General features: G+C 43.8%; 1 protein-coding gene across 2 annotated transcripts in view; it reads left to right on the top strand.

The window, feature by feature from the left end:
* The first annotated feature begins 4,438 nt into the window (after positions 1-4,438).
* Positions 4,439-23,600, top strand: part of LOC126482403 (cysteine-rich protein 2-binding protein) — a 189,438-nt gene continuing 170,276 nt past the window's right edge. For both annotated transcript variants that reach the window (XM_050106522.1, XM_050106523.1), the window contains exon 1: positions 4,439-4,768. In XM_050106522.1, coding sequence (XP_049962479.1) covers positions 4,572-4,768 — 197 coding nt within the window. In that variant the 5' untranslated portion in view covers positions 4,439-4,571. The remainder of the gene's footprint in view (positions 4,769-23,600) is intronic.

Genomic DNA, 23,600 nt, shown 5'->3' with positions numbered 1-23,600 from the left:
ATGTCATTACGTAATACAGAAGGGGAATTTCACTCACACTATACAAGGCTCTTGAAAAAGGGGAATATGCATTTTGTATTTTAGAAAGTCGAAGCATCAGTTTTTTCGTTTGCAGGTCAAATTGTACCCAGAATTACTAAAAGGAAGACAGTGTTGTGTTACGAGCTGCCATCACATCCCTCGAAAAACTGGTTTGTTTTATAAGAACATAGGCTTCTGCGGCTGGTGTCATAGTGATTAAAATTCTTCTGGGTATTATGCCGCGTCATTGCTAAAAACTAACAACAATAATAAACTAAAACCGACGTATCCGCACAAACAACTGTAGAGCAACTGTCAGTCCACTTCCACACACACCAGGAGGAAAACGTGCCAACCAGAAGCCGAACGCTGACTGGCGGACAGCTACCAATCGTTGACGACATGGACATCCACGAATAGCCTCTTTCTTTCCATCTTCCCTTACGTCATGACTAGCCAATCATATTAGAGGGCCAATTAAAAGTTTTACAACAGTGACGTCAGGCATCGATAGTCTGTAATAAATAGAAGCACCTATTCCCATGCAAAAACCAGTCGTGCCCTGAGGAAGGCCGTTGCAATTCGGCCAAAACGTCGGTTTCAGTGTATTATTGTTGTTAGTGTTTAGCAATGACGCGGCATAATGCCCAGAAAATTTTAATCACTATGGTTTGTTTTAATTTAGTTGCCAGTCCAGTGCAGTTTTTTGCGCAATGGTCATGTCTCCCTCAATACATTTCTCTTCAAGCTTTATAGGTTTTCTTTACGTCTTATATTTGGATTTTAGTGGTTCAAGTCCCTTATTTGTACTGGATTCAGCTAGTGAAACTACACAAATATTGTCCACTGATGCTTCCAGACAGTTTCACACGCAGAGAGCTAATTAGCAATAAATTACCCTGCCACAAACACACATTTAAACAAACAACTTTAATACATTACTTGATGCATGTTTCACAAAAGAAACCTTTTTCCAGTGTTGTAGTGCCTGAAGGTTCAGTCAATTTCTTTATGAAACATTACTAATGTCTGACAACATACAAATAAAATCCACATACTGAACAATCTGATTCTACCCGCAGTTCTTTTTCACTTCAAGTTGCAGCCACACTGTAGCCCATTTCATTGTAAAATATAAAATACAGTATTGTTATGTATAAAAATCCACTATATAAATGTAGTAGGGTGCCAGTCATTTAGTACGCTCATGTCGTACAATTGAGACTACTGCTTCACAGTTTCTATCAATTTTTCGTCATTCATCACAAAATTAAAAATATTTACAAAAGAAATAGTGAAACAATTTGTAAGAAATAACGAAAACAATGAACAACAGACAACTTATATCACCCACAACAGACTGAAATATGGAGATGTGCACATGGTCATGTATCACGAGGATACGAACTTGGATGTCATATGATCAACAACAGACAGATAATATCAGCTGTCAAAACTTACTTCCCAAGAAACCTTGATGGTGCCCTGCTATGACGTGACGTGACAGGACAGCCATTGTGGATGCCGCATTTTGAAATGCATTACAGAATGTTTTCTACATCTACATCCGTACTCAGCAAACCACCGTGAGGTGCTTGGCAGAGGTTACATCCCATTGTATTAGTTATTATGATTTTTTCCTGTTCCATTCACATATGGAGCGCAAGAAACATGATTGTTTGAACATGTCTGTGAGTGCAGTAATAATTCTAATCTTATCTTCATGATCCCTATGTGAGCAATATGTAGGGATTTGTAGTTTATACTTGGAGTAATCAGTTTAAGCCTGTTCTTGAAACTTTGTTGATAAGCTTACAGACTTTTGACAGGATGTGATGTGACGTGACAGCCAGTGTGGATTGGCCTCCTTAAGATTGTTCTAGCAGAGTGGTTTCAGATGAAAGCATACTACTCCATAAAAAGAGTATGAAGAATCAGATTTAAGTGAAAAAGTTCTGACTGGCCATAGTAAGTTGTAATAAATCACTGGTTAAAAGGTTACTGCATATATAATTTTGACATTATATGTAATCCAGAGACATGTCAGCAGTATAACATTAAAATGCATAACAAGTTTGAAGTATTGGCATCAGATCACACTGATGAAATAAGTGTTAACAAGCAATGGGAAGAAATAAGGACCTGTGTAACCGAAGCAGCTGAAGACATTCTAGGAGAGAAAAGCTAACAATGAAGAAGAAGTGGTTGAATGAGACATGCGAACAAACTGTGAAGGCCAGGAAGAGAGCACATGCTGGACAGACAACATGCAGTGCAACAGGAAGCACTCAAGACTGTAAGAAGAGGAAGAGAAACAAATAGGATTCTGAGAACAGGAAAAAGAAAGATCATGAACTATATATATCATTGATGATCTCGAAAAGTGAAATACAATATCAGACAGCCAGAATATGATTCAGATGTTGAAACCTGTGAGGAATGGTCACAGAAACGAACTTTGGTTTTTAATGATAAGGATGGCAATATGCTAACAGACAAGAAAAAAAATTCTGAATAGGTGGAGAGAATATTTTGAAGAGCTATTAAATGCTGAAGATCCAGAGAGTGTCTTTCCACATAAGAATTATACAGAGGGTGAAGGAGAAGCCACAAACATTCAAGTGACTCAACGCGATGTAGAAAGATCAATGAGGAAACTAAAGAGTAATAAGGCACCAGGAGAGGAAATTATAACGACAGAGATGTTAAAGGCAGGAGGAGAAACACTTCAGGAAGAGGTATACAATCTCATAAAAGAAATATGGGAAAAAGAGGAAATCCCACAAGAGAGGAAAGCAGCCATCACTATCCCATTGCATAAAAAGAACAGTAATAGGAATTGTAACAACTACAGAAGCATTTCTCTCCTAAGGGTACCTTATAATATTCTATTTTTAAGAATTCTTGAAAAACTTAAGCCATTGGCAAAAGATATTTTAGGAGAATACCAGGGAGGCTTCCAGGAAGGACGATCGACCATCGATCAAATTTTCACCATGAGGCAAATCTGAGAAAAGTGCTTGGAATTCAACCATCGGTTTCTTGTGATGTTCATGGACTTCTGAAAGGATTATGACAGTATCCACAGATTAAGTATGTACAACATCCTGAGAGAACTTGGTATACCAATGAAGTTAATAAATATGGTCATGGTGTGCACAGCGGAGACAATGTCCAAAGTCAAATACCAAGGGGAGCTGTCCAAGTAATTCCATATCAGAATGGGTGTGAGACAAGGTGATGTTACTTCACCATTGTTATTTAATCTGGTCCTAGAGAAAATAATCCAAGAAATGAAAAGAGAAAACTAAGGGGTGACACTATATGGTAGGACAGATTTATTGGGTTATGCAGACGACATTGCAGTTCTAGTATAATCAGAGGAAGAGATGGCAGAAACTACACAGGACCTAGCGCAAAATGCAAATAAGATTGGGTTATGGATTAAAGCAGAAAAGACCGACGTAATTGAAGTATCAAGAGAAGCCCCAAATGACATCCCATTACAGGTTGGGATATGGAAATTTGCTAAAGTGGAACATGGTACATGGTTTAACAGGAAATAAACCAACATATTGTGAAAGTGTCTAAAACTTATTGCAGTCTAAAGCAGACAATGTCATCCAAGGATCTGTCAATTAAGACCAAACTTTAAGTATACAATGCCGTGATAGTACCAGTATTGTTGTATAGGACAGAAACCCTGAGCACAACAAAGAAGGATGAAGAAGACTTGTTGGTCTTCAAAAGAAAAATTATGAGAAGGATCGTTGGACCCGTCCAGGAAAGGAGCTAATGGAGCTGATGAGGCAACCGAACATTGTTCAAATACTGAAAGCGTGGAGAATAAACTTGGCAGGTCACACTGCTAGGAGACCAGACACCTTTCGGGCAAAAGCGGTACTTATGGAAGACCTGATGGTACTCGTCCAATCGGAAGACCCAGGAAGCGATGAGAGGATGAGCCACAGAAAGACCTTTGCAAGCTAGTCTGTAACAACACAACTGGAACCAGAATGCAGAATTTTGCCATCTATGGAGGAGCATTGTGAGGTCGGTGCATGACCGACAGGGTCCTCGATAGCCAATTTGATGATGATGACGATGATATGTAATAATATGTCATTGTTATAAATATCATGAAATTTTTACGTACCTAAAGTCTCTTATCTGTATATGTGAATATTTACACCAGTAACAATCTTCGAAATTGAATAAATTATAAATTATACCCAGAAGATTGCTGTGAGTATTAAAAGATTTCGGTATCTACCCCCAATAGCGTTTCGGGCTGCAGGCACGAGGCTAGCCGATCGGCATCAAGATTTGCTGTCCCTAGACAGAGGTGCTAGGAACGAGTGTGAGCGCTCTTTGGCTGCTGGTAAAAGTGAGAAACTTTGCTCGGAAAGATTTTTTTCGCTTGGGAAATAAGCGCACGTCGAAGATAAAAGCACTACGCGGCTGATTTAAAATCGAGATAGTGTGTTTTGAAAAGATGTAGATGTGCGTTCTAATCAATGTAAACAAGTGCAATACATTTTAAATTAAAAATGAGATCGTGTTTTAAATGCGCTAATGATAAAGAACCGTTTATAACGTGTAATGTGTGTAGGAAAAATGTGCATCCGAATTGTGTAAGTGCAGGAAGATTACCAGGCTCACTCCTAGGGGATGTTTTCTTCGATTACACTTGTTCCGACTGCAGTTTCTGGAAAACTGAAGAGTTCTGGAGGCAGAAACTTTCGTGGTGAGTAAGGAGGATTACAATGTAGGGTGTCGAGTACATTCTGATCCCAAATGAGCGTCATCACTGACAAGAAAACATTTAATGGTCATCACGAAGTTGGATGAGTTTATTTGTTGTACATGAAAATATTTTACAAAAATCAAATAAATTTAGAGTTAAAGCCTGGAGATCTCATTAACATTAGAAGTTCTTACGGCAGTTCGCACGCAAAACGCCTCGTCACTGGCACAGTTCATTCGTTTCCAGGGTATTCCAAAACTCATCATTTGTTGTGCTGACGCTGGGGAAATGTGATTTCGGCTGTTTAACATCCATTCTCAGACTTACTCATTTTTTGTTTCACTTACATTTTAGAGTTTTTAGATCGTTTCTTATTTGAGGTTAATTTTTCATGAATGTTGTGATTACAGCGAAATTCGTAGAGAGGCGAAAACATGTAAAATGGTTACACACATACTACCTGTCACTGAAAATATCTAAAGTGCAAATATTCAGGAAAATAGGTGATAAATGAGGTATACAAGCCTAGTTTTGATAAAGAAAGGAAGGAGTGCATGTTGGTGATAGTTCTTTTTGCAGAGTATACATTGCTAGTTCAGAATTTGCTGCTGTTTGAAAGGTTTTGAACTACGAAACTATTGAACGTTGCACGGACCAATACTAGTGATAACCTAAGTGGAAGACAGTGTCAATAATCATAATTATTTATTTTGTTATTTCCTCTCTCAGTAACTTATGTTCAACATTTTGACACTGTGCTGTGAAAGACAAGTATTCTATGACTTGGGATTAATTGGTATCATGATGTGTTGAGAGATGACATATTATTTTGTGATGTGATGAATAAGCCCCACTTGTTCTTCCAGAGGTCATAGTGAACATAATGCTAACAATGATTTATATAGATAGGCCACATAGCACTGTATAAGCAAATGTGATAGCCTAAATCTATTTTTACATGGTACTGTTAACAAAATTTGAAGGCATGAAAGTTATTTTTAATTTGCAAATAGATCTTGTTCATTGTCAGAAATAAGATGGAAAATTAAGCACTTGATGTGTCACTCACTTTATTTACATTTCTGTAGAGCTTGGAAACAATGTCAATGTATGCCCAATTGATACTGAATGAGAATTCTTATATCATATGCAGTTCAGATTAAAGTTTTTGAGTGTTTTGTTCTCTCTTACACCTGATAATTGGTATTAGATCGGTCAAAATGTAATTACAGAAATATTTTCAGGAAAGTAAGCTAAGATACAGGGTGGGCCTAAAGTGTTCATACAGTAATCAATATTTGTTGTACAAAAGCATAGGCTGTACAAATTTATGGTTTGTGACAAATCAAAGAATACATTGTAAAGTTTTTGTTGAGATTCCATTAACTACAACATTGCACCATTTCTTCTCAAAGAATATCTTATTGATGTTCAATTTCAGGTCATACGTTTGACTACATTTCTTGTGTAGTACCAGCAACAACACCTGCTATTATTCTTCTTAATGCATTAACATCAGGTACTCGTGTAGTGTAAATCTCGTCTTTTACATAACCTCACAAAAAGAAACCTAAAGACGTTATGTCTGGTGATCGTCCAGGCCAGCTGGGTCGACAGAAGCGTCCGATCCCACGCGTCGGCTTTGACCCGTGATGTAAGGGTGTTGTGTGTGACGTTATGACGGCGCGGAGTTTGGTTTGTGAGTGTGGCATGTTTGTAGATGTCGTCGTGTTGTGGTTTGTTGTGCTCTCTGGTGGTAAGTTCAGGGTTTTCGTTTGTGTGATGTAATGGGCTCAGTTTGCTTTTGCTCATTATCCAGAATTGTTAGAGTGTCGGCTGTGTTTGTAGTGGAATTTGTTTCAGTGAGTTAACGATTTTGTGTGAATGTTAAATTAGTGTTGTTCGCTGTACATCGTGTGGTAATTTTAGTAAAATTAATCGGTTGTTGTTTTTGTTCAGGAATGGATATGACGGATAAAATTAACAGTGCGCAGGTCAAGGAAGTGTTCGATCCCAATGTATGGCTCTGTATGTTGATATTGGTATCGGGAGATGTTTTTGAGCTATATAGGCCAAGGGAAGTGTTGGATCCTAATTTATGGGATCGGGAGCTGTTGTTGAGCTCTATAGGTCAAGGGAAGTGTCCGATTCCAGATGATATTGTGTTTAGTGGTATTTAGGGAGTTTAGTGATGTTGGTATTTTTCGTCGTTTTGTATGGGGGTGGGTGTCTAAATTTGTTTATATTTAGTTTGCCCCCACCCAATAACACCCCATTTTCCGCCCTTGTCCCATTAGTATCATTAGGCTTTTTGTGGAAAGTGTATGTGTTTGTTTTTCGATGTATTTTCGTCCTTATAACGGGTACGTACCGACTTTATATGCGTCATATTGGAATCGTGGTTTATGGTCGTTTCCGCCATATTTGTGACGTCATGGGTCAAAGCAGACGGGTGGGATCGGACGCTTCCGTATTTCCGGCCAGCCAATGGGACCATCATTCCCAATCCCCCAGTCACGAAATGTTTCATTTAGAAAATTTCTTACTTGCAATCCCCAATGCGTTGATGTACCACCTTGTTGGAAAATCGCATCAGTCAGCAAGTATCTCTGTGGAGGTTCCACAAAACATTGTAACGTAACTGGATAGGTGTTAGCTGTTACTGACTTTTCGACAAAGAAGAAAGACCCAGTGAATCTGTTGTGCATCAAACTGTACCACACATTCACTTTAAGGGAATCCCCAATGTGATTTAATGCAATGAATCCCATATCCTCACATTGTGCTTTCTAACTTTACCAGAAAGTAGCCTCATATGAAAAGCGAATTTGTAGAAGATACTCACTGCTGTTATTGATTTGTGCCAATATCTGTTGCAAAAGCTACTCGACAAGTTCCATCATCAGGTTGTAATGCGTGTGTTATATCTGGTGCATGAAGTGCAATCTGTTGCGTAGAATTCCTTGCACTGTGGTCCTAGGAGTCTCTAATTTGCAAGATGTATGTTAAGTAAATTTGGAAGGGCTTTGTAAGAATGCCTGTTGTACAACACCAACACTTTCTACACTAATTGAAGGCTGCCCTGCTCGTGGAAGATAGGACACACTGCTGGTCTGATTCCATTTAACAACGGCCATTACAATGCTCTCTACTCATCTAGTACCTGCAACAAAAATATGCAAACAAACTTGATTATTTATTCTACAAGACTTTCGCTCCACCGTGTAGTATATAATATATAAAGTGTGTAGCTTCAAGTATTGATAAGTAGGCTAATTCATAATGACAAGTCACAACAGCATTGCAAACAATGGATGAAGTCACAGTAACACCAGTGCACCTTTCATTATTTAGAGGTGTTATTCCTTTACCTTCAACTGTCAAAAAATGTTGAGTCAGTATCCAATCACATTTAATGGGATTTCATGTTCATAAATGTTAAACTAAAGATATTTTACAATACATTTTAAGGTTTTTCTCATGATATAGCTTGGGTATCTCTTTAATAATGTATAGAGTACATTGTACAGCTATAATAACTGCAACCGACATCTTCATGAAATTTATATTCCCATATTCATTTATCAAGTTCTGTAGATCCCATCAAGGTTTCCATTAACAAAAGAATCGTAGAAACGTGACTTGTACACTCTCTCTGTCTCTAGCAACCTACCACTATACTGCTTCATCCTATTCGTTTTTCAAAATATATTTTCTTGAATTTCATTAGGGTAGAACAGATTCTACATCACTGTTGAGTTACATATCAAACTAAAGCTGAAGCACTTGAAAGCCAACTCTGACTCCTCTTAAAATATGGCTCACAGGGGATATTGAATGTATACAAAGAAGGGCAGCATGAATGGTTTGACACATGGGTTGACTGTCACAGAGATGGTATAAGAACTGGACAAGCAAAGGCTTGAGGATAAATGCAAACTGTCTCATGAAAGCCTACTTAGTTAGTTTCAAGAACCAACTTTTAAGTGATGAACCTAAGATTATACTTAAGACATTTAGACACTATTCCTGTAGGGTCTCAAAGGCAAGACTAGAGTAATTACACTTTGCTCAGATGTGTTTAAGCAATCATCCTTCCTCACTCCACATATGAATGAAACAGGGAAAAAGCAGTAGTAATTTGTACAATGGATAGTGTCGTCTGTTTTACACTTCAGTGTTTGCAGAGTGTGGATGTTGATGTAGGTGTCTGTGTAAATATTTATAATAGTTTGACTGTGGGTAGCAAATGTGCATGCTTCCACAGCGTAACGAGGCTTGAATAGAACAACTATAGTCGAGTTAGTGGAAGATCATCCCTGATGGCTAGCAGTGCTGTTGCCAGCTTTCAATTCGAAACTGCAAACAGCTGCAGGTGAAAACGATAGCCATCTATAGAACACCAGCAACACTGAGGCATTCCCATAGAGATGTATACAGAATTGTGTTATGTGACTGGTTGAGGTAAATGCATGAGGCACTTACTCCCAGCCCACTCCATCTTCTTATACCAAATTGACTGTAGGTAGCAGTGAAGGCAAATGTGTAGGGTAACAGCTGCAGGAGAAACTACACCCGGTCTTAAGTACGGGTATTGTAAAACATAGTGCTAGCATAGTCTGGGTAATAGTGGAGATTGACGCACTGGCTGGGGATTTGAATAAAGAGGACCAGGTATTTAAACTTGCGTGACAGACAACAGTATGGTCAAGAATAGAGCTGTAGTGTCGGTAGTGACCTGGATAAGCTATTTGCAACGATGTCATGCACAAATGTGTTTATTTTTTTAATTAAGCAGTCAGCCCTGAATGAACACAGCTGTCATGCAAGTTAACCAGGAACTGACCAGGTTACTGATGACTTCAGGTGGGGTTAATATTGGTGCAGTGTCTGTTGTTGCTATGGGAAGATGGGGATACAGAACACATTGCCTACAACCTAACAGAGTGTGAAAGAGATTAGGTGAACTGCTAGCTGATGAAAAAACATGGGCAGGCACTGTCATCAAAGGTAAACTATTTATAGTTATAACCTTTTTTAGGCTAAATGCCTGATTAAGACATACTGCTTTAAAATGGGTCCAGATAAATGAAGTGTCACACAAAAAATAAGTGTTTAAATAAGCTTACTGTGATACATCAGTGTATTAGAAGACTAAAAAACAAAGGCAATGAACTTTTTTCTGTTTATGTGATGTATAATGCCTAAAGGAATTTTATGTATTACGTCTGTTTGAACACTGTGTAAACACTGGACTCCATGTGTTTAACATAGAAGACTATAAAGTAGCAGCCTATTCCTATTGGAGAAAGGTGTTTTGATGATGATCATCATCATCATCATTTAAGACTGATTATGCCTTTCAGCGTTCAGTCTGGAGCATAGCCCCCCTTATACAGTTCCTCCATGATCCCCTATTCAGTGCTAACATTGGTGCCTCTTCTGATGTTAAACCGATTACTTCAAAATTATTCTTAACCGAATCCAGGTACCTTCTCCTCGGTCTGCCCCGACTCCTCCTACCCTCTACTGCTGAACCCATGAGTCTCTAGGGTAACCTTGCTTCTCCCATGCGTGTAACATGACCCCACCATCTAAGCCTGTTCGCCCTGACTGCTACATCTATAGAGTTCATTCCCAGTTTTTCTTTGATTTCCTCATTGTGGACACCCTCCTGCCATTGTTCCCATCTACTAGTACCTGCAATCATCCTAGCTACTTTCATATCCATAACCTCAACCTTGTTGATAAGGTAACCTGAATCCACCCAGCTTTCGCTCCCGTACAACAAAGTTAGTCGAAAGATTGAACGGTGCACAGATAACTTAGTCTTGGTACTGACTTCCTTCTTGCGGAAGAGAGTAGATCGTAGCTGAGCGCTCACTGCATTAGCTTTGCTACACCTCGCTTCCAGTTCTTTCACTATGTTGCCATCCTGTGAGAATATGCATCCTAAGTACTTGAAACTGTCCACCTGTTCTAACTTTGTTCCTCCTATTTGGCACTCAATCCGTTTATATTTCTTTCCCACTGACATTACTTTCGTTTTGGAGATGCTAATCTTCATACCATAGTCCTTACATTTCTGATCTAGCTCTGAAATATTACTTTGCAAACTTTCAATCGAATCTGCCATCACAACTAAGTCATCCGCATATGCAAGACTGCTTATTTTGTGTTCACATATCTTAATCTCACCCAGCCAGTCTATTGTTTTCAACATATGATCCATAAATACACTCCTGGAAATGGAAAATAGAACACATTGACACCGGTGTGTCAGACCCACCATACTTGCTCCGGACACTGCGAGAGAGATATACAAGCAATGATCACACGCAAGGCACAGCGGACACACCAGGAACCGCGGTGTTGGCCGTCGAATGGCGCTAGCTGCGCAGCATTTGTGCACCGCCGCCGTCAGTGTCAGCCAGTTTGCCGTGGCATACGGAGCTCCATTGCAGTCTTTAACACTGGTAGCATGCCGCGACAGCGTGGACGTGAACCGTATGTGCAGTTGACGGACTTTGAGCGAGGGCGTATAGTGGGCATGCGGGAGGCCGGGTGGACGTACCGCCGAATTGCTCAACACGTGGGGCGTGAGGTCTCCACAGTACATCGATGTTGTCGCCAGTGGCCGGCGGAAGGTGCACGTGCCCGTCGACCTGGGACCGGACCGCAGCGACGCACGGATGCACGGCAAGACCGTAGGATCCTACGCAGTGCCGTAGGGGACCGCACCGCCACTTCCCAGCAAATTAGGGACACTGTTGCTCCTGGGGTATCGGCGAGGACCATTCGCAACCGTCTCCATGAAGCTGGGCTACGGTCCCGCACACCGTTAGGCGGTCTTCCGCTCACGCCCCAACATCGTGCAGCCCGCCTCTAGTGGTGTCGCGACAGGCGTGAATGGAGGGACGAATGGAGACGTGTCGTCTTCAGCGATGAGAGTCGCTTTGCCTTGGTGCCAATGATGGTCGTATGCGTGTTTGGCGCCGTGCAGGTGAGCGCCACAATCAGGACTGCATACGACCGAGGCACACAGGGCCAACACCCGGCATCATGGTGTGGGGAGCGATCTCCTACACTGGCCGTACACCACTGGTGATCGTCGAGGGGACACTGAATAGTGCACGGTACATCCAAACCGTCATCGAACCCATCGTTCTACCATTCCTAGACCGGCAAGGGAACTTGCTGTTCCAACAGGACTATGCACGTCCGCATGTATCCCGTGCCACCCAACGTGCTCTAGAAGGTGTAAGTCAACTACCCTGGCCAGCAAGATCTCCGGATCTGTCCCCCATTGAGCATGTTTGGGACTGGATGAAGCGTCGTCTCACGCGGTCTGCACGTCCAGCACGAACGCTGGTCCAACTGAGGCGCCAGGTGGAAATGGCATGGCAAGCCGTTCCACAGGACTACATCCAGCATCTCTACGATCGTCTCCATGGGAGAATAGCAGCCTGCATTGCTGCGAAAGGTGGATATACACTGTACTAGTGCCGACATTGTGTATGCTCTGTTGCCTGTGTCTATGTGCCTGTGGTTCTGTCAGTGTGATCATGTGATGTATCTGACCCCAGGAATGTGTCAATAAAGTTTCCCCTTCCTGGGACAATGAATTCACGGTGTTCTTATTTCAATTTCCAGGAGTGTAATATGAACAACAGTGGAGACAGGTTGCAGCCTTGTCTTACCCCTGAAACTACTCTGAACCATGAACTCAATTTACCATCAACTCTAACTGCTGCCTGACTATCCATGTAAAGACCTTTAATTGCTTGCAAAAGTTTGTCTCCTATTCCATAATTTCCATAATCTTGTAGAACAGACAGTAACTTCCTCCTAGGAACCCGGTCATATGCCTTTTCTAGATCTATAAAGCATAGATACAATTCCCTGTTTCACTCATAACACTTCTCCATTATTTGCCGTAAGCTAAAGATGTGGTCCTGACAACCTCTAAGAGGCCTAAACCCACACTGATTTTCATCCAATTGGTCCTCAACTAATACTCGCACTTTCCTTTCAACAATACCTGAGAAGATTTTACCCACAACGCTGATTAAAGAGATACCTCTGTAGTTGTTACAATCTTTTCTGTTACCATGTTTAAAGATTGGTGTGATTACTGCTTTTGTCCAGTCTGATGGAACCTGTCCTGACTCCCAGGCCATTTCAATTATCCTGTGTAGCCATTTAAGACCTGACATTCCACTGTATTTGATGAGTTCCGACTTAATTTCATCCACCCCAGCCGCTTTATTGCACTGCAATCTATTGACCATTTTTTCCACTTCCTCAAATGTGATCCTATTTCCATCATCATTCCTATCCCATTCTACCTCGAAATCTGAAACATTACTGATCGCATTTTCACCTACATTGAGCAACTCTTCAAAATATTCCCTCCATCTGCCCAAGGCATCCACAGGATTCACCAGCAGTTTTCCTGACCTGTCCAAAATACTTGTCATTTCCTTCTTACCTCCCTTTCGAAGACTGCTAATTACACTCCAGAATGGTTTTCCAGCAGCTTGACCCATAGTCTCCAACCTGTTTCCAAAGTCTTCCCACGATTTCTTCTTGGATGCTGCAATTATCTGTTTGGCTTTGTTTCTTTCTTCAACATAACTTTCTCTGTCTACCTGGGTTTTGGTATGTAGCCATTTTTGATACGCCTTCTTTTTCCTTTTACAGGCTGCCTTGACTGTGTCATTCCACCAAGCTGTTTGCTTCATCCTACTTTTACACACTACTGTTCCAAGACATTCTTTAGCCACTTCTAGTACTGTGTCCCTGTACCTTGTCCATTCCTTTTCCAATGACTGTAATTGACTACATTCAACTAACTGGTACCTTTCTGAGATCGCTGTTATGTACTTGTGCCTGATTTCCTTATCCTGAAGTTTCTCCACTCTTATCCTCCTACATATGGACCTGACCTCCTGCGCTTTTGGCCTCACAATCCCAATTTCACTGCAGATTAAATAATGATCAGTCATCAAAGAATCCCCTGAATACACGTGTGTCCCTCACAGCCCTCCTGAATTCCTGATCTGTTATTGTATAGTCAATGACAGATCTGGTTCCCCTGCCTTCCCAAGTATACCAGTGCATGTTCTTATGTTTAAAAAAGGAGTTTGTGATTACTAAGCCCATACTGGCACAGAAATCCAAGAGTTGTTTCCCGTTCCTGTTGGCCTCCATATCCTCTCCAAATTTACCCATAACCTTTTCATACCCTTCTGTTCGATTTCCAATCCTGGTGTTAAAATCACCCATGAGCAGAACACTGTCCTTGTCCTTTACTCTAACAACTACATCACTGAGTGCCTCATAAAAACTATCCATCTTATCGTGATCTGTCCCTTCACAATGCGAATATACTGACACAATCCTAATTTTCTTGCTAGACACTGTCAAATCTATCCACATCAGTCGTTCGTTTACATACCTTATTGCAACTACGCTGGGTTCCATTTCTTTCCTGATGTAAAGCCCTACACCCCATTGTGCTATTCCTGCTTTGACTCCTGACAGGTAGGCCTTGTATTCTCCCACTTCCTCTTCTTTCTCACCCCTTACCCGAATGTCACTAACAGCTAAAACGTCCAGCCCCATCTTACTTGCAGCCTCTGCCAGCTCTACCTTCTTCCCAGAGTAGCCCCCATTGATATTAATAGCTCCCCATCTCATTACCATTTGTTTGCCAAGTCGTATCTTAGGAGTCCCTGGTTTGTCAGTTAGAGGTGGGACTCCGTCACCTCCAAAGGTCCGAGGCATTTTGCTCTGATTGTTGCCAGCATCATATTTAAAGTACCAGGGAAGCAGGTTGCTAGCCTTACTTGCCCCGAGTCCCATTGGGTTTTACCCCTAACGGCTGAGGGACTAACCGGTGGATTTGGTAGTCTTTGCCGTATGAGCACAAAGGTGACCATGACTCAGAATATGTCCGAGATGCCCAGCCTTATTCCAAAGTAACTGGTATCCCGACTGTCGGGACCACTTACTTGGCCACTCATACGTTGCCCGTGGTTCATGAACTAGGACATGACTACAGGAACCCACACCATGAACCACAGGTGTTTTGATGTTTGTTAAAAATGTTGTCAAGTTTAAATGTATTAAAACCAGCAATTCAGAACCTGTGCTTGTGAGTTGTTGCTACTATAAAAGTCATTTATAGTTATTGCAGTGTATAGATCCCACCATGAAATTTTCAAGTATAATTAGAAATATTTGAGTCATTAACATGATATCTGACAGACAAAAAGCAGATAGTCTGTGGAGAGTTTAATATTTATTTTCTATAAAATTCGGTTAAAATAAACTATTTTCAAATAGGAGAACACTACACTAATACACAACAGTTTTGTAGATAAACGCTCAATCAATAATGTATCTATTTATCGAGTAGTGAATGGAGGGCATGGGTGCACAACTAGCCATACTAAATGACTTATCTGGTTATAGTGAATTGGCATAATGGAAAACAAAGGAATTAATGAACAGGCAACAGAAACTTTCTTGGCAGCCTCACAGGAAGCCGACGAGTAGAATGTGTATAATGTGACAGATGTTAATTCCAAATTTTTAACAGCAGCTATCTTAAGAAAACAATGAAGTGTGGCATTAATGAGACTTCAAGACAGTCTTGTATTACAAAAGGAATCAAAATACAGTGTAAAAGGAAAAGGAAATTTTGTGTCAAGTCTGGAACAAACAGAGATTTCCATCTGATTTCATATTACAGAAGTAGTACATTGTGTAAAGGAAAGTGATTAAGAAACCAAAAACTATTCAACCGAAAAGGCCTTGAAAGCCCAGTGGTACTAACTAACTGCCATACCATCCTCAGTCCATAGGTGTCACTGGATGTGGATATGGAGGGGTATGTGGTCAGCACATCAACCTCCTGACTGTTGTCAGTTTATGAGACTAGAGCCACTACTTCTCAATCAAGTAGCTCCTCAGTTTGCCTCACTAGGGCTGAGTTCAAGCTGTTTGCCAACAGCGCTCAGCAGACGCTGACAGTGACACATCAAAGTGTTAGCCAAGCTCAACAGCCCTTAATTTCTGTGACTTGAGGCGAACCAGTGTTACACTGCAGCAAGGCTGTGGGCTAAAGAAGTCAAAATGCATTTGTTTAGTGTCGGAAATGAATAACTTAGATAAAATTTTCTATATTGGTAGTAGTTAAGAGAGAAACTGGGAAATTAGATAAGGAGTCTGAGGTTTTTTTGTTAAAAAAAAAAAAAAAAAAAAAAAACACAGCCAAACAGTAAATAATAGCTGACAGCTAGCCAACTTATTGAGCAATCGCTTCCTGGAAAATGCAGGAGGCTGACATGGACAGTTCAGGAGATGAAGCTATAGAGTACATGTAAGAAGCAACGCCATATACATAATGGGCATATCTCAAATACTCCATGCTCTGTGATAGCAAGTAAGAATGTAGTTAACTCCCTCAATACCAGAAAGAGTTGATAATATCTTGAATAAACTACAATAATCTTGTTCTCGCTTATATGGAGATAGGATTATACCTGAACAGGAGGAGAAAATTAGAACCCTTCAGGCTGATTTGGACAGAACGAGGGAGGAACTGAAGAGGTTAAGGGGGGAGGAGGGTAAACAGTGGTGGGAAGTGGTAGCTGGGAACAGGGGCTACAGAAAGAGAACAGTGTCTTACAATTTCCCATTTGGCACAACCAATAGATTTGCCTTGCTACCACAGTTAAGCAAGGAAGAGGCACCAGTAGATGTAGTTAAGATGCAACAGAATCTCACTAGGAAATCAACTGTTTCAAAACAAGTAGAAAGTAAGAGGAAAGTTCTGATGCTAGGTAGCAGCCATGGAAGAGGCATGAGCCAGATTTTGCAGGGAAAAGTTAGGTGACAGGTACCAGGTCACAAACTTTTTCAAGCCAAGTGCATGTCTTAGACAGGTGGTAGAGGATATAGGTTCCTTGTGCAAGGGTTTCTCAATGCAGGATCATGTGATGACAGTGGGTGGAGTGGGCAACAGTATTGATAGGAATCAGGGCTACAGAATTGTGTGTGACCTGGTGAAAATAGTCTCTGCAATGACCCATACCAATGTTGGGCTGGTGCCTGCTTTCGTGCGGCTCTGTCAGGAGGGTAAATATGGAGTTGGATCAGTTGCATAGGGCAGCTACTCTGTCAGACATTGGATTGGTTCCTGTTGATGCTATTGATAGGGGGGATATCACAAGGCATGGCCTACACCTCAATAGGAAAGGGAAGGGTAAACTGGAAAGGTTGTTAGTGAAATCCATTAGGGGGGACACTAGTACTCATGGATGTACTACCTCTTTTTTAGACTAATATATGAGAAGTTCAGGCAGGCAGGTGCTAAAGAGGTCCAAAACTCACAATATTCTCACAACAGTAAAGTAAATATTAATGTTACCATATTTAACCAAAATATAGGTGGATTAAAGAAAAAAGTAGATTCTTGCAAAAGTAAAGTAAAAAATAATATTCCGGGATTGAAGAATAAAGTAGATGAGTTCCTGGTTTCTTTAGATGACAGTGAATCTGATAATATAATAGATGTACTATGCCTGCCTGAGCATCACATTGTGTCTGATATGGAAAAGGTAAATATCAGTGGGTATAAACTAGCTGTACATATGAGTAGAGAGAATAAGATGAGAGGAGGAGTTGCCATATATGTCAAAAGTTATCACTGTGTAAAAAGCTTAGATACAAAAAGCTTTGTCTAGAGCAACATATAGAAGCATGTGCCTGTCAACTTAAACTGAAGGAGGACTCTTTTATAATTGTAACCGAATATAGGTCCCCTTCAGGAAACTTTCATTGACCTGGAAGTCTTGCTCGGTTCTTTCAATTTGACATCTGTCATTAATTTCCAACTCGAGTAGTAAAGGACAGCAGCACATTGATAGATAACACTTTTATAGACCAAGATAAGTTTAAAAACATAAAAGTCTTGTCCTGTTGAGAATGGCCTTTCTGATCATGGTGCTCAGCTAGTTACAGTATATGACATAGCTCCATTCAGTTATTCAAAACTACCCTCCAAAGTTGTGTGTTCAATTAATGACTAAAAAATTAGAAATTTTGGGGAACATCTTCAGCAGTTAGACTGGGATGAGGAGTACAAGTAACCTGATGCTAATTTAAAATATAACTTATTTCATGATACACTTGTAAGAGAATTTGAAAACTGTGAGGAGGAAGTTCAGGTCGGTTTCACCAAACAACACTCCCATTTTACAGTAGTTCATTTATTCACCTCTTTACCCAAGCAAGGCTTACACAGAACTGAATGGCGGAACTGCACAAAGATAATGTTTAGCTTAGTTCAAAGACGTTACTCAGATCGATACTGGTGTTGACCTCATCGGCACGACATAGCCCCCCCCCCCTCCGCCATCGGCGAGAGCCGGACCACGGTCAGTTCGACAGCGTCGTCGGGGAGCTGCGTCGGTAGGTGTCGTGAAGGGCGTGCTGGTCATGTGTCGGCAGGGAGGCCGGCGGGTTGCGGGTGGAACAGAGCGACGACGACGATGTCTCCAGTGGGCGTGGCGAACACACGAAGCATGTCCAGGTCGACGTCGGGCGAGAGGGGAACACGTTTCACCAGGTGGCAGGGAATGGCGGAGGCTGTGTCATGAGAACCGGATGGAGGAAAACACATGACGAACAGAGTGTCATCATGTAGTACTATAGAGATGTCATGGATTATGTCCGAGGGGACAGGCACAAACACCTCGAGCGAGGACTTCAAGATTTGGGGGGGGGGGGTGTCGTGAGAAACCTCGACAGGCCGAGGCAGGCGATGGGGGAGAGGTCGAAGGGACCAGAGAAGGGCCCGGCGGCGAGAGCATCATTGTATGTAAGCTCAATGTGGGGAGCATGTGATCACTTGACGGAGTGCGTAAGAATGGAGTAGAGGGCGAGGTCGGAGCTCGACGATTGGAGCTGGAAGTCACTCGACCGGGTGTGTAAGTCCGGTGTGGAGGGAGTGGTTGGAGTGTCGTGAACCATGACAGTGAGTGGCGTGGTCGTGGCCTGAAGGGGGGCAGAAGCGGGCTCGACATGAACAGGCTTAAGTTTATTGAGAGAGACTGTAACAGCTGAATCTTTTATGTGGATGTCATAGGTGTTGGCTGAGTGCTGGAGAACTTGGTATATGGAGGTTGGAGGGGAGCACGGACAGTGTTATCTCGGAGCATGACATACTCGCAATTGTCAAGAGATTTCAGGACGTGAACCTTAGGGCGGGAATGGCTGGCGGGTGGAGGAATGTGGAGGTTGATGAAGTGGCGTCTTGACGCGGTCCACGAAGGAAGGTAAGTCAGACTGAGGGAGAGAAGCGTAAGGGCTCACAAGTTCGCCAGGAAGAACAATGTCCTGGCCGTATACAAACTTGGCTATTGTGCCTTTGAGGTCTTCCTTATAGATCGCACGAATGCCGAGTAGCACAGGGGGAAGGGCCTCCGTTCATAGAGAGTCATGGCATCGAAGAGCCGCCTTGAAAGTGCGGTGCCAGCGCTCAACTAGCCCGTTACTTTGCGGGTGATATGCTGTGGTATGGATGTGCTGGATGCCGCAAATGTTACAAATCTCGTTGAACAGGGTCGACTCAAATTGTCTGCCCTGGTCAGTCGTGCTGCTAGCTGGACATCTGAAACGCGATACCCATGACTCGACGAAAGCTCGAGCAACAGTTTCTGCCATGATATTGGGGCGGGGGACAGCCTCGACCCAGCAAGTTGTTCGGTCGATGGATGAGAGAACATAACAAAAGCCGTTGGGGGGGGGGGGGAGGGCCAACAATGTCAATATGAATATGCTGGAAACGCCCAGGAGGGATCGAAAAGGCACTGAGAGGGGGGGGGGGGGGGTAAAGTGTGCTTGTGTGCTTTGCAGCATTGGCATGCGACGCAAGAGGGTGCCCATTGCTGGCAGTCCTTGTTGACATTTCTCCACACAAAGTGCTCCGCTACGAGGCGGGCGGACGCATGAACACCGTGGTGGGCTAAATTATGCAGTGCGTTGAAGACAGCTCTATGGAGCGTGGTTGGGATGAGGGGGCATAACATTCCTGTACTGTAGTCGCATGCCAGGGAAGGTGGTGCGGACGAACTGTAGTGAAGAGGTAGAGTCTGAAATCAGGATTTACGTGTCCTCATTGGCAGGTTGGAGGTTAGGCAATTCAGAGAGGTCTAACAGCAAATGAACGGCGTCGACTCGTGAAAGGAAATCAGCAACTATATTGTCAGCACCCTTTATGTGCCTGACATCGGTGGTGAACTGAGATATTGATCACTTCGTAGACCGCGAGCAACTCCCTATCAAACGCGGAATATTTCCATTGAGCATTAGTGAGCTTGTGCGAGAAGAATTGCAGAGGCGAAGCTTGGCCATTGACTGTCTGGCTAAGGACAGTGCCGATGGCAGTATCGCTTGCGTCTGTGGTGATGAAAAGCTGCGCATTGGGATGAGGATGCGTGATGGTGCAGGCCTCGGCAAGAAGATTTTTGAGGGCAGTGAAAGAGGCAGTCATAGCAGGGGTCCATGGAATGAGCCGAGATCCAGAAGTCTTGTTGCCTGCCAAGGCATCTGTCAGTCGAACCTGAATCTGCGCAGCCTGAGGTAGATGTTGGCGATAATAATTTACTGTCCCCATAAAGCGCCGGAGCTCTTTGAACAACGAAGGTCTGGGTAAGTTTAGTATTGTTTGTACTTTCTCAGGGGGGGGGGGGGGGGGTGAAATGCCATCGGCAGAGACCCGAAGACCAAGAAAAGTGACAGCAGGTTGATGTAGCTGCAACTTGTCCTGGTTGGTCTCAATGCTTGCTGCCTCGAGAGTGTTCATAACAGTTTGCAAATGTCGAATGTTGTCCTCGACGGAGTAGCTGAACACAAGAATCTCCTCAAGATATGCAAAGCAGAATTTTAGTTTGAATAGCACTTTGTTGATGAAGCGTTGCCAGGTCTGGGTTGCATTTTTCAGACCGAAGGGCATGAATCGGAACTGAAATAACCCGATTGGGGTGGTGATTGCTGTCTTCTCGACGTCTTCAGGAGCCATGGGGATCTGGTGGTAGGCCCATTTTCAATCAATGACAGAGAACGTGGTCGCACCTGCGAGGGAACTGGTAAAGTCGGCAATGTTGGGTATGGGGTAGGTGTCCATAAATGTTCGTGCGTTTAGTCGACGGTAGTCTCCGCACATGTGCCAGGACCCGTCTTTCTTGGGTGTCATGTGAATGGGCATAGACCAGCTACTGGCAGAGGGTTCAATGATGCTGGAGCATAGAACTTCAGAAATCTGCTTTTTAAGGTCGGAGAGGTGCTTGGGACAAAGTCAACGTGGTTTACTGGAGATCGGGGGGCCTGGTGTGAGGCGAAGCTTGTGAACCGTGCCGTTGGTGATGACAGAAATGTTGCCGGCGGCACGGGAGGCGGTTTGTTTACAATGTGTGGCGGGCAGGGCAGGCGAGGCGAGGTCGTGGTGTTCGGAGCCACTCGGCGGATCCGACGGGTGCTGAGGCGGCGAAGTGTCCCAGGAGTCAATGTGACAGGATGGCCGCAGTGGCACCGTGGTCGGGTGAGCTCGGTAGAGCTCGTGAAGTGTTAGTGAGACCATTGCCCGAGGGTGCGGCCTGTGACAGCACAGTCACTGGTGAAACGCTTGGCACGAGTGCACTGTTTGCATTGTCAGTGGTGGTCGCACGGCGGCACGCATGAGCCGAAGTTGCATTGTATGAGGTGCAGTCCGCGAGGGGTGGGGTAGGAGCTGTCAGTTCGGAAACACGTGACACTCGTCGCGCAAGCACACTTGTGTCCGGCCAAGTGTCAAACGCTGCCATATTAGGAGGGTGTGGCCCTGCAGAACTGTCAGTACACATTATGGCAGCCTTGATAGCACAGTTACGAGGAGTAGGGGGAGGTAAACACACGGAAGCTCGATTGCTAGGATGCAAGCAGATTAGGCACACTTACTGACCTTGCTTTGTCCTTGCTGTAGTGTCTGTAATTCCTTTGCTGCATCAGAGAGCTGGAGCTGTGTTTCATGGAGCCGGAGGGAGAACTCGGAGTTTTCCTTGCGTAGGCGAGCGACGTGTTCAAGCTCGACAAGGCACTTATGCGTGGTTTCTTGTAACGTCGTCGACAGAGACAAGCATGTACGAATGAGATGAGCCCGGACCGATGTGTCACGTGGTGGGTTGCTCGACGGAGCTCAGGGGAAGTGAGTCTTGGACGGATGGTGAAACACAGTGTTCCGCACTAGGTCCGGTGAAAGTTTGTGGTGCCGCAAGAAGTCAATACCTAGTATAGGGGCCGTCAATTTCGCACACTAAAAAAGTCCTCTCAAGTTTGCAGTTTGCGGAGAGTGAGACGACGTGTGTGGTTGAACCCGAGCATTGTAGTTTAGTGGAATTCGCGGCTTGCAGTGAAGTATTATGAGGGCGGATGTTCGACAACGCTAAAGACATGGGCAGCAGTGAAACATCGGCGACTGTGTCCACTAGGAAAAGGTGTCCCAACGAAATGTCTTTAATGTAAAGTCGTCCACAATTATCCGGTCGTTCCCGCACAGAATGGAGCACTGGGGGGGGGGGGGGGGTGCCTGTCATGTTGTGCCTAGGAGGCAGCACCCAAACCTACCTGTGATTGGCATTTGGGAAGTAGCAGGGTGGTCTGCAGTTCCGTGCTGCCTCACCAAACCGTGTGTGGAAGTAACAGTACGGGTAGCACGGTTGCATTTCCTGCGGAAAGTTCGCTGCCAGTGGTGGTGGCCGAGGTTCGATGGTCGCAGCAGGTTTGGTTGCAGGAGGGGGTGTGACCACGGGAAGAGCCGATGACGTCCCAGTTGCTTGTTTACTGCTTCTTGGGGCGAGCGGAACAGTCGACACAGTACGACCCTGGCTGCGTCCGGCCACAGGGCGATGAGCCTGAACCTGAGACTTGTCAGGTAGGCAGTGGCTGGCGAAATGGAGCAGCGATGCATCATGTAGCTTGTCAGCAACCGTCATTCTTTGCTTGACAGGTTCAGGAGGCCTTTGAGCCAGAGCAAAGCGGATGTGAGGAGATAGTTTATCTGACCAGATGGTGGGGAGAGCTGTGTCAGAGAATAGATCGGCACTGAGCAGGGCACGTAGCCGTCTCCAGAGCTGGGAAGGTTTGTCGTTGCCTAGTTGCTCAACGTGGAGCACTTGCTGTATTGCTGCCTCAGTTGAGTGTGCAAGCCGACATAGAACTGTCTCTTTGGCTAGAGTGTATCAGATAGATGAGTCCCAGGCGTCGACCAGGTCAGCAATCAAGTCCTCCTGGTCGTGCAGGTGGGTGATGAGGCACAGAAACCTGGTTGACTCATCGAGTTTGTAATGGTCGAACACTTTGTCCGCAATTTTGAACCAGGTTGTTGCTCTGTCGGGATTAAACGGCAGCAGTGTTGGTAAGTGTTGTAGAATGTTTGGAAGAACAGGTTGAGTTGAGTTTGTCGGGGCACTGCCTGAATTGAGCTGTTGTTGTTGTTGTTGTTGTTGTATTCCAGGAGAGTGTGCCTCCAGGGGATGTGACGACGACGGCTGTCCAGGTGGCAGCATGAAGGTGACACGTTGTGGTTGAGTGCGATCCGTTCCGACGTGGAACGCCGACACGGGTGAGACACCGTACTGTGTTGATTGTGGTTTCGGAAGCTGAACACGTTGCGGGTGTGCTCGAATTGACGTGTCGTGGAAGACCGACGTGGATGAGGCACCGAGATGTGCCGATGATGGTAGCGGAAGCTCGACTGGAGCCGGCGCGTGGGCGTCAGGTGAGG

Source organism: Schistocerca serialis, chromosome 5 (genome assembly GCF_023864345.2).
Source record: "Schistocerca serialis cubense isolate TAMUIC-IGC-003099 chromosome 5, iqSchSeri2.2, whole genome shotgun sequence".
Classification (NCBI taxonomy): domain Eukaryota; kingdom Metazoa; phylum Arthropoda; class Insecta; order Orthoptera; family Acrididae; genus Schistocerca; species Schistocerca serialis.
This window is presented reverse-complemented; position numbering and strand designations above follow the sequence as displayed.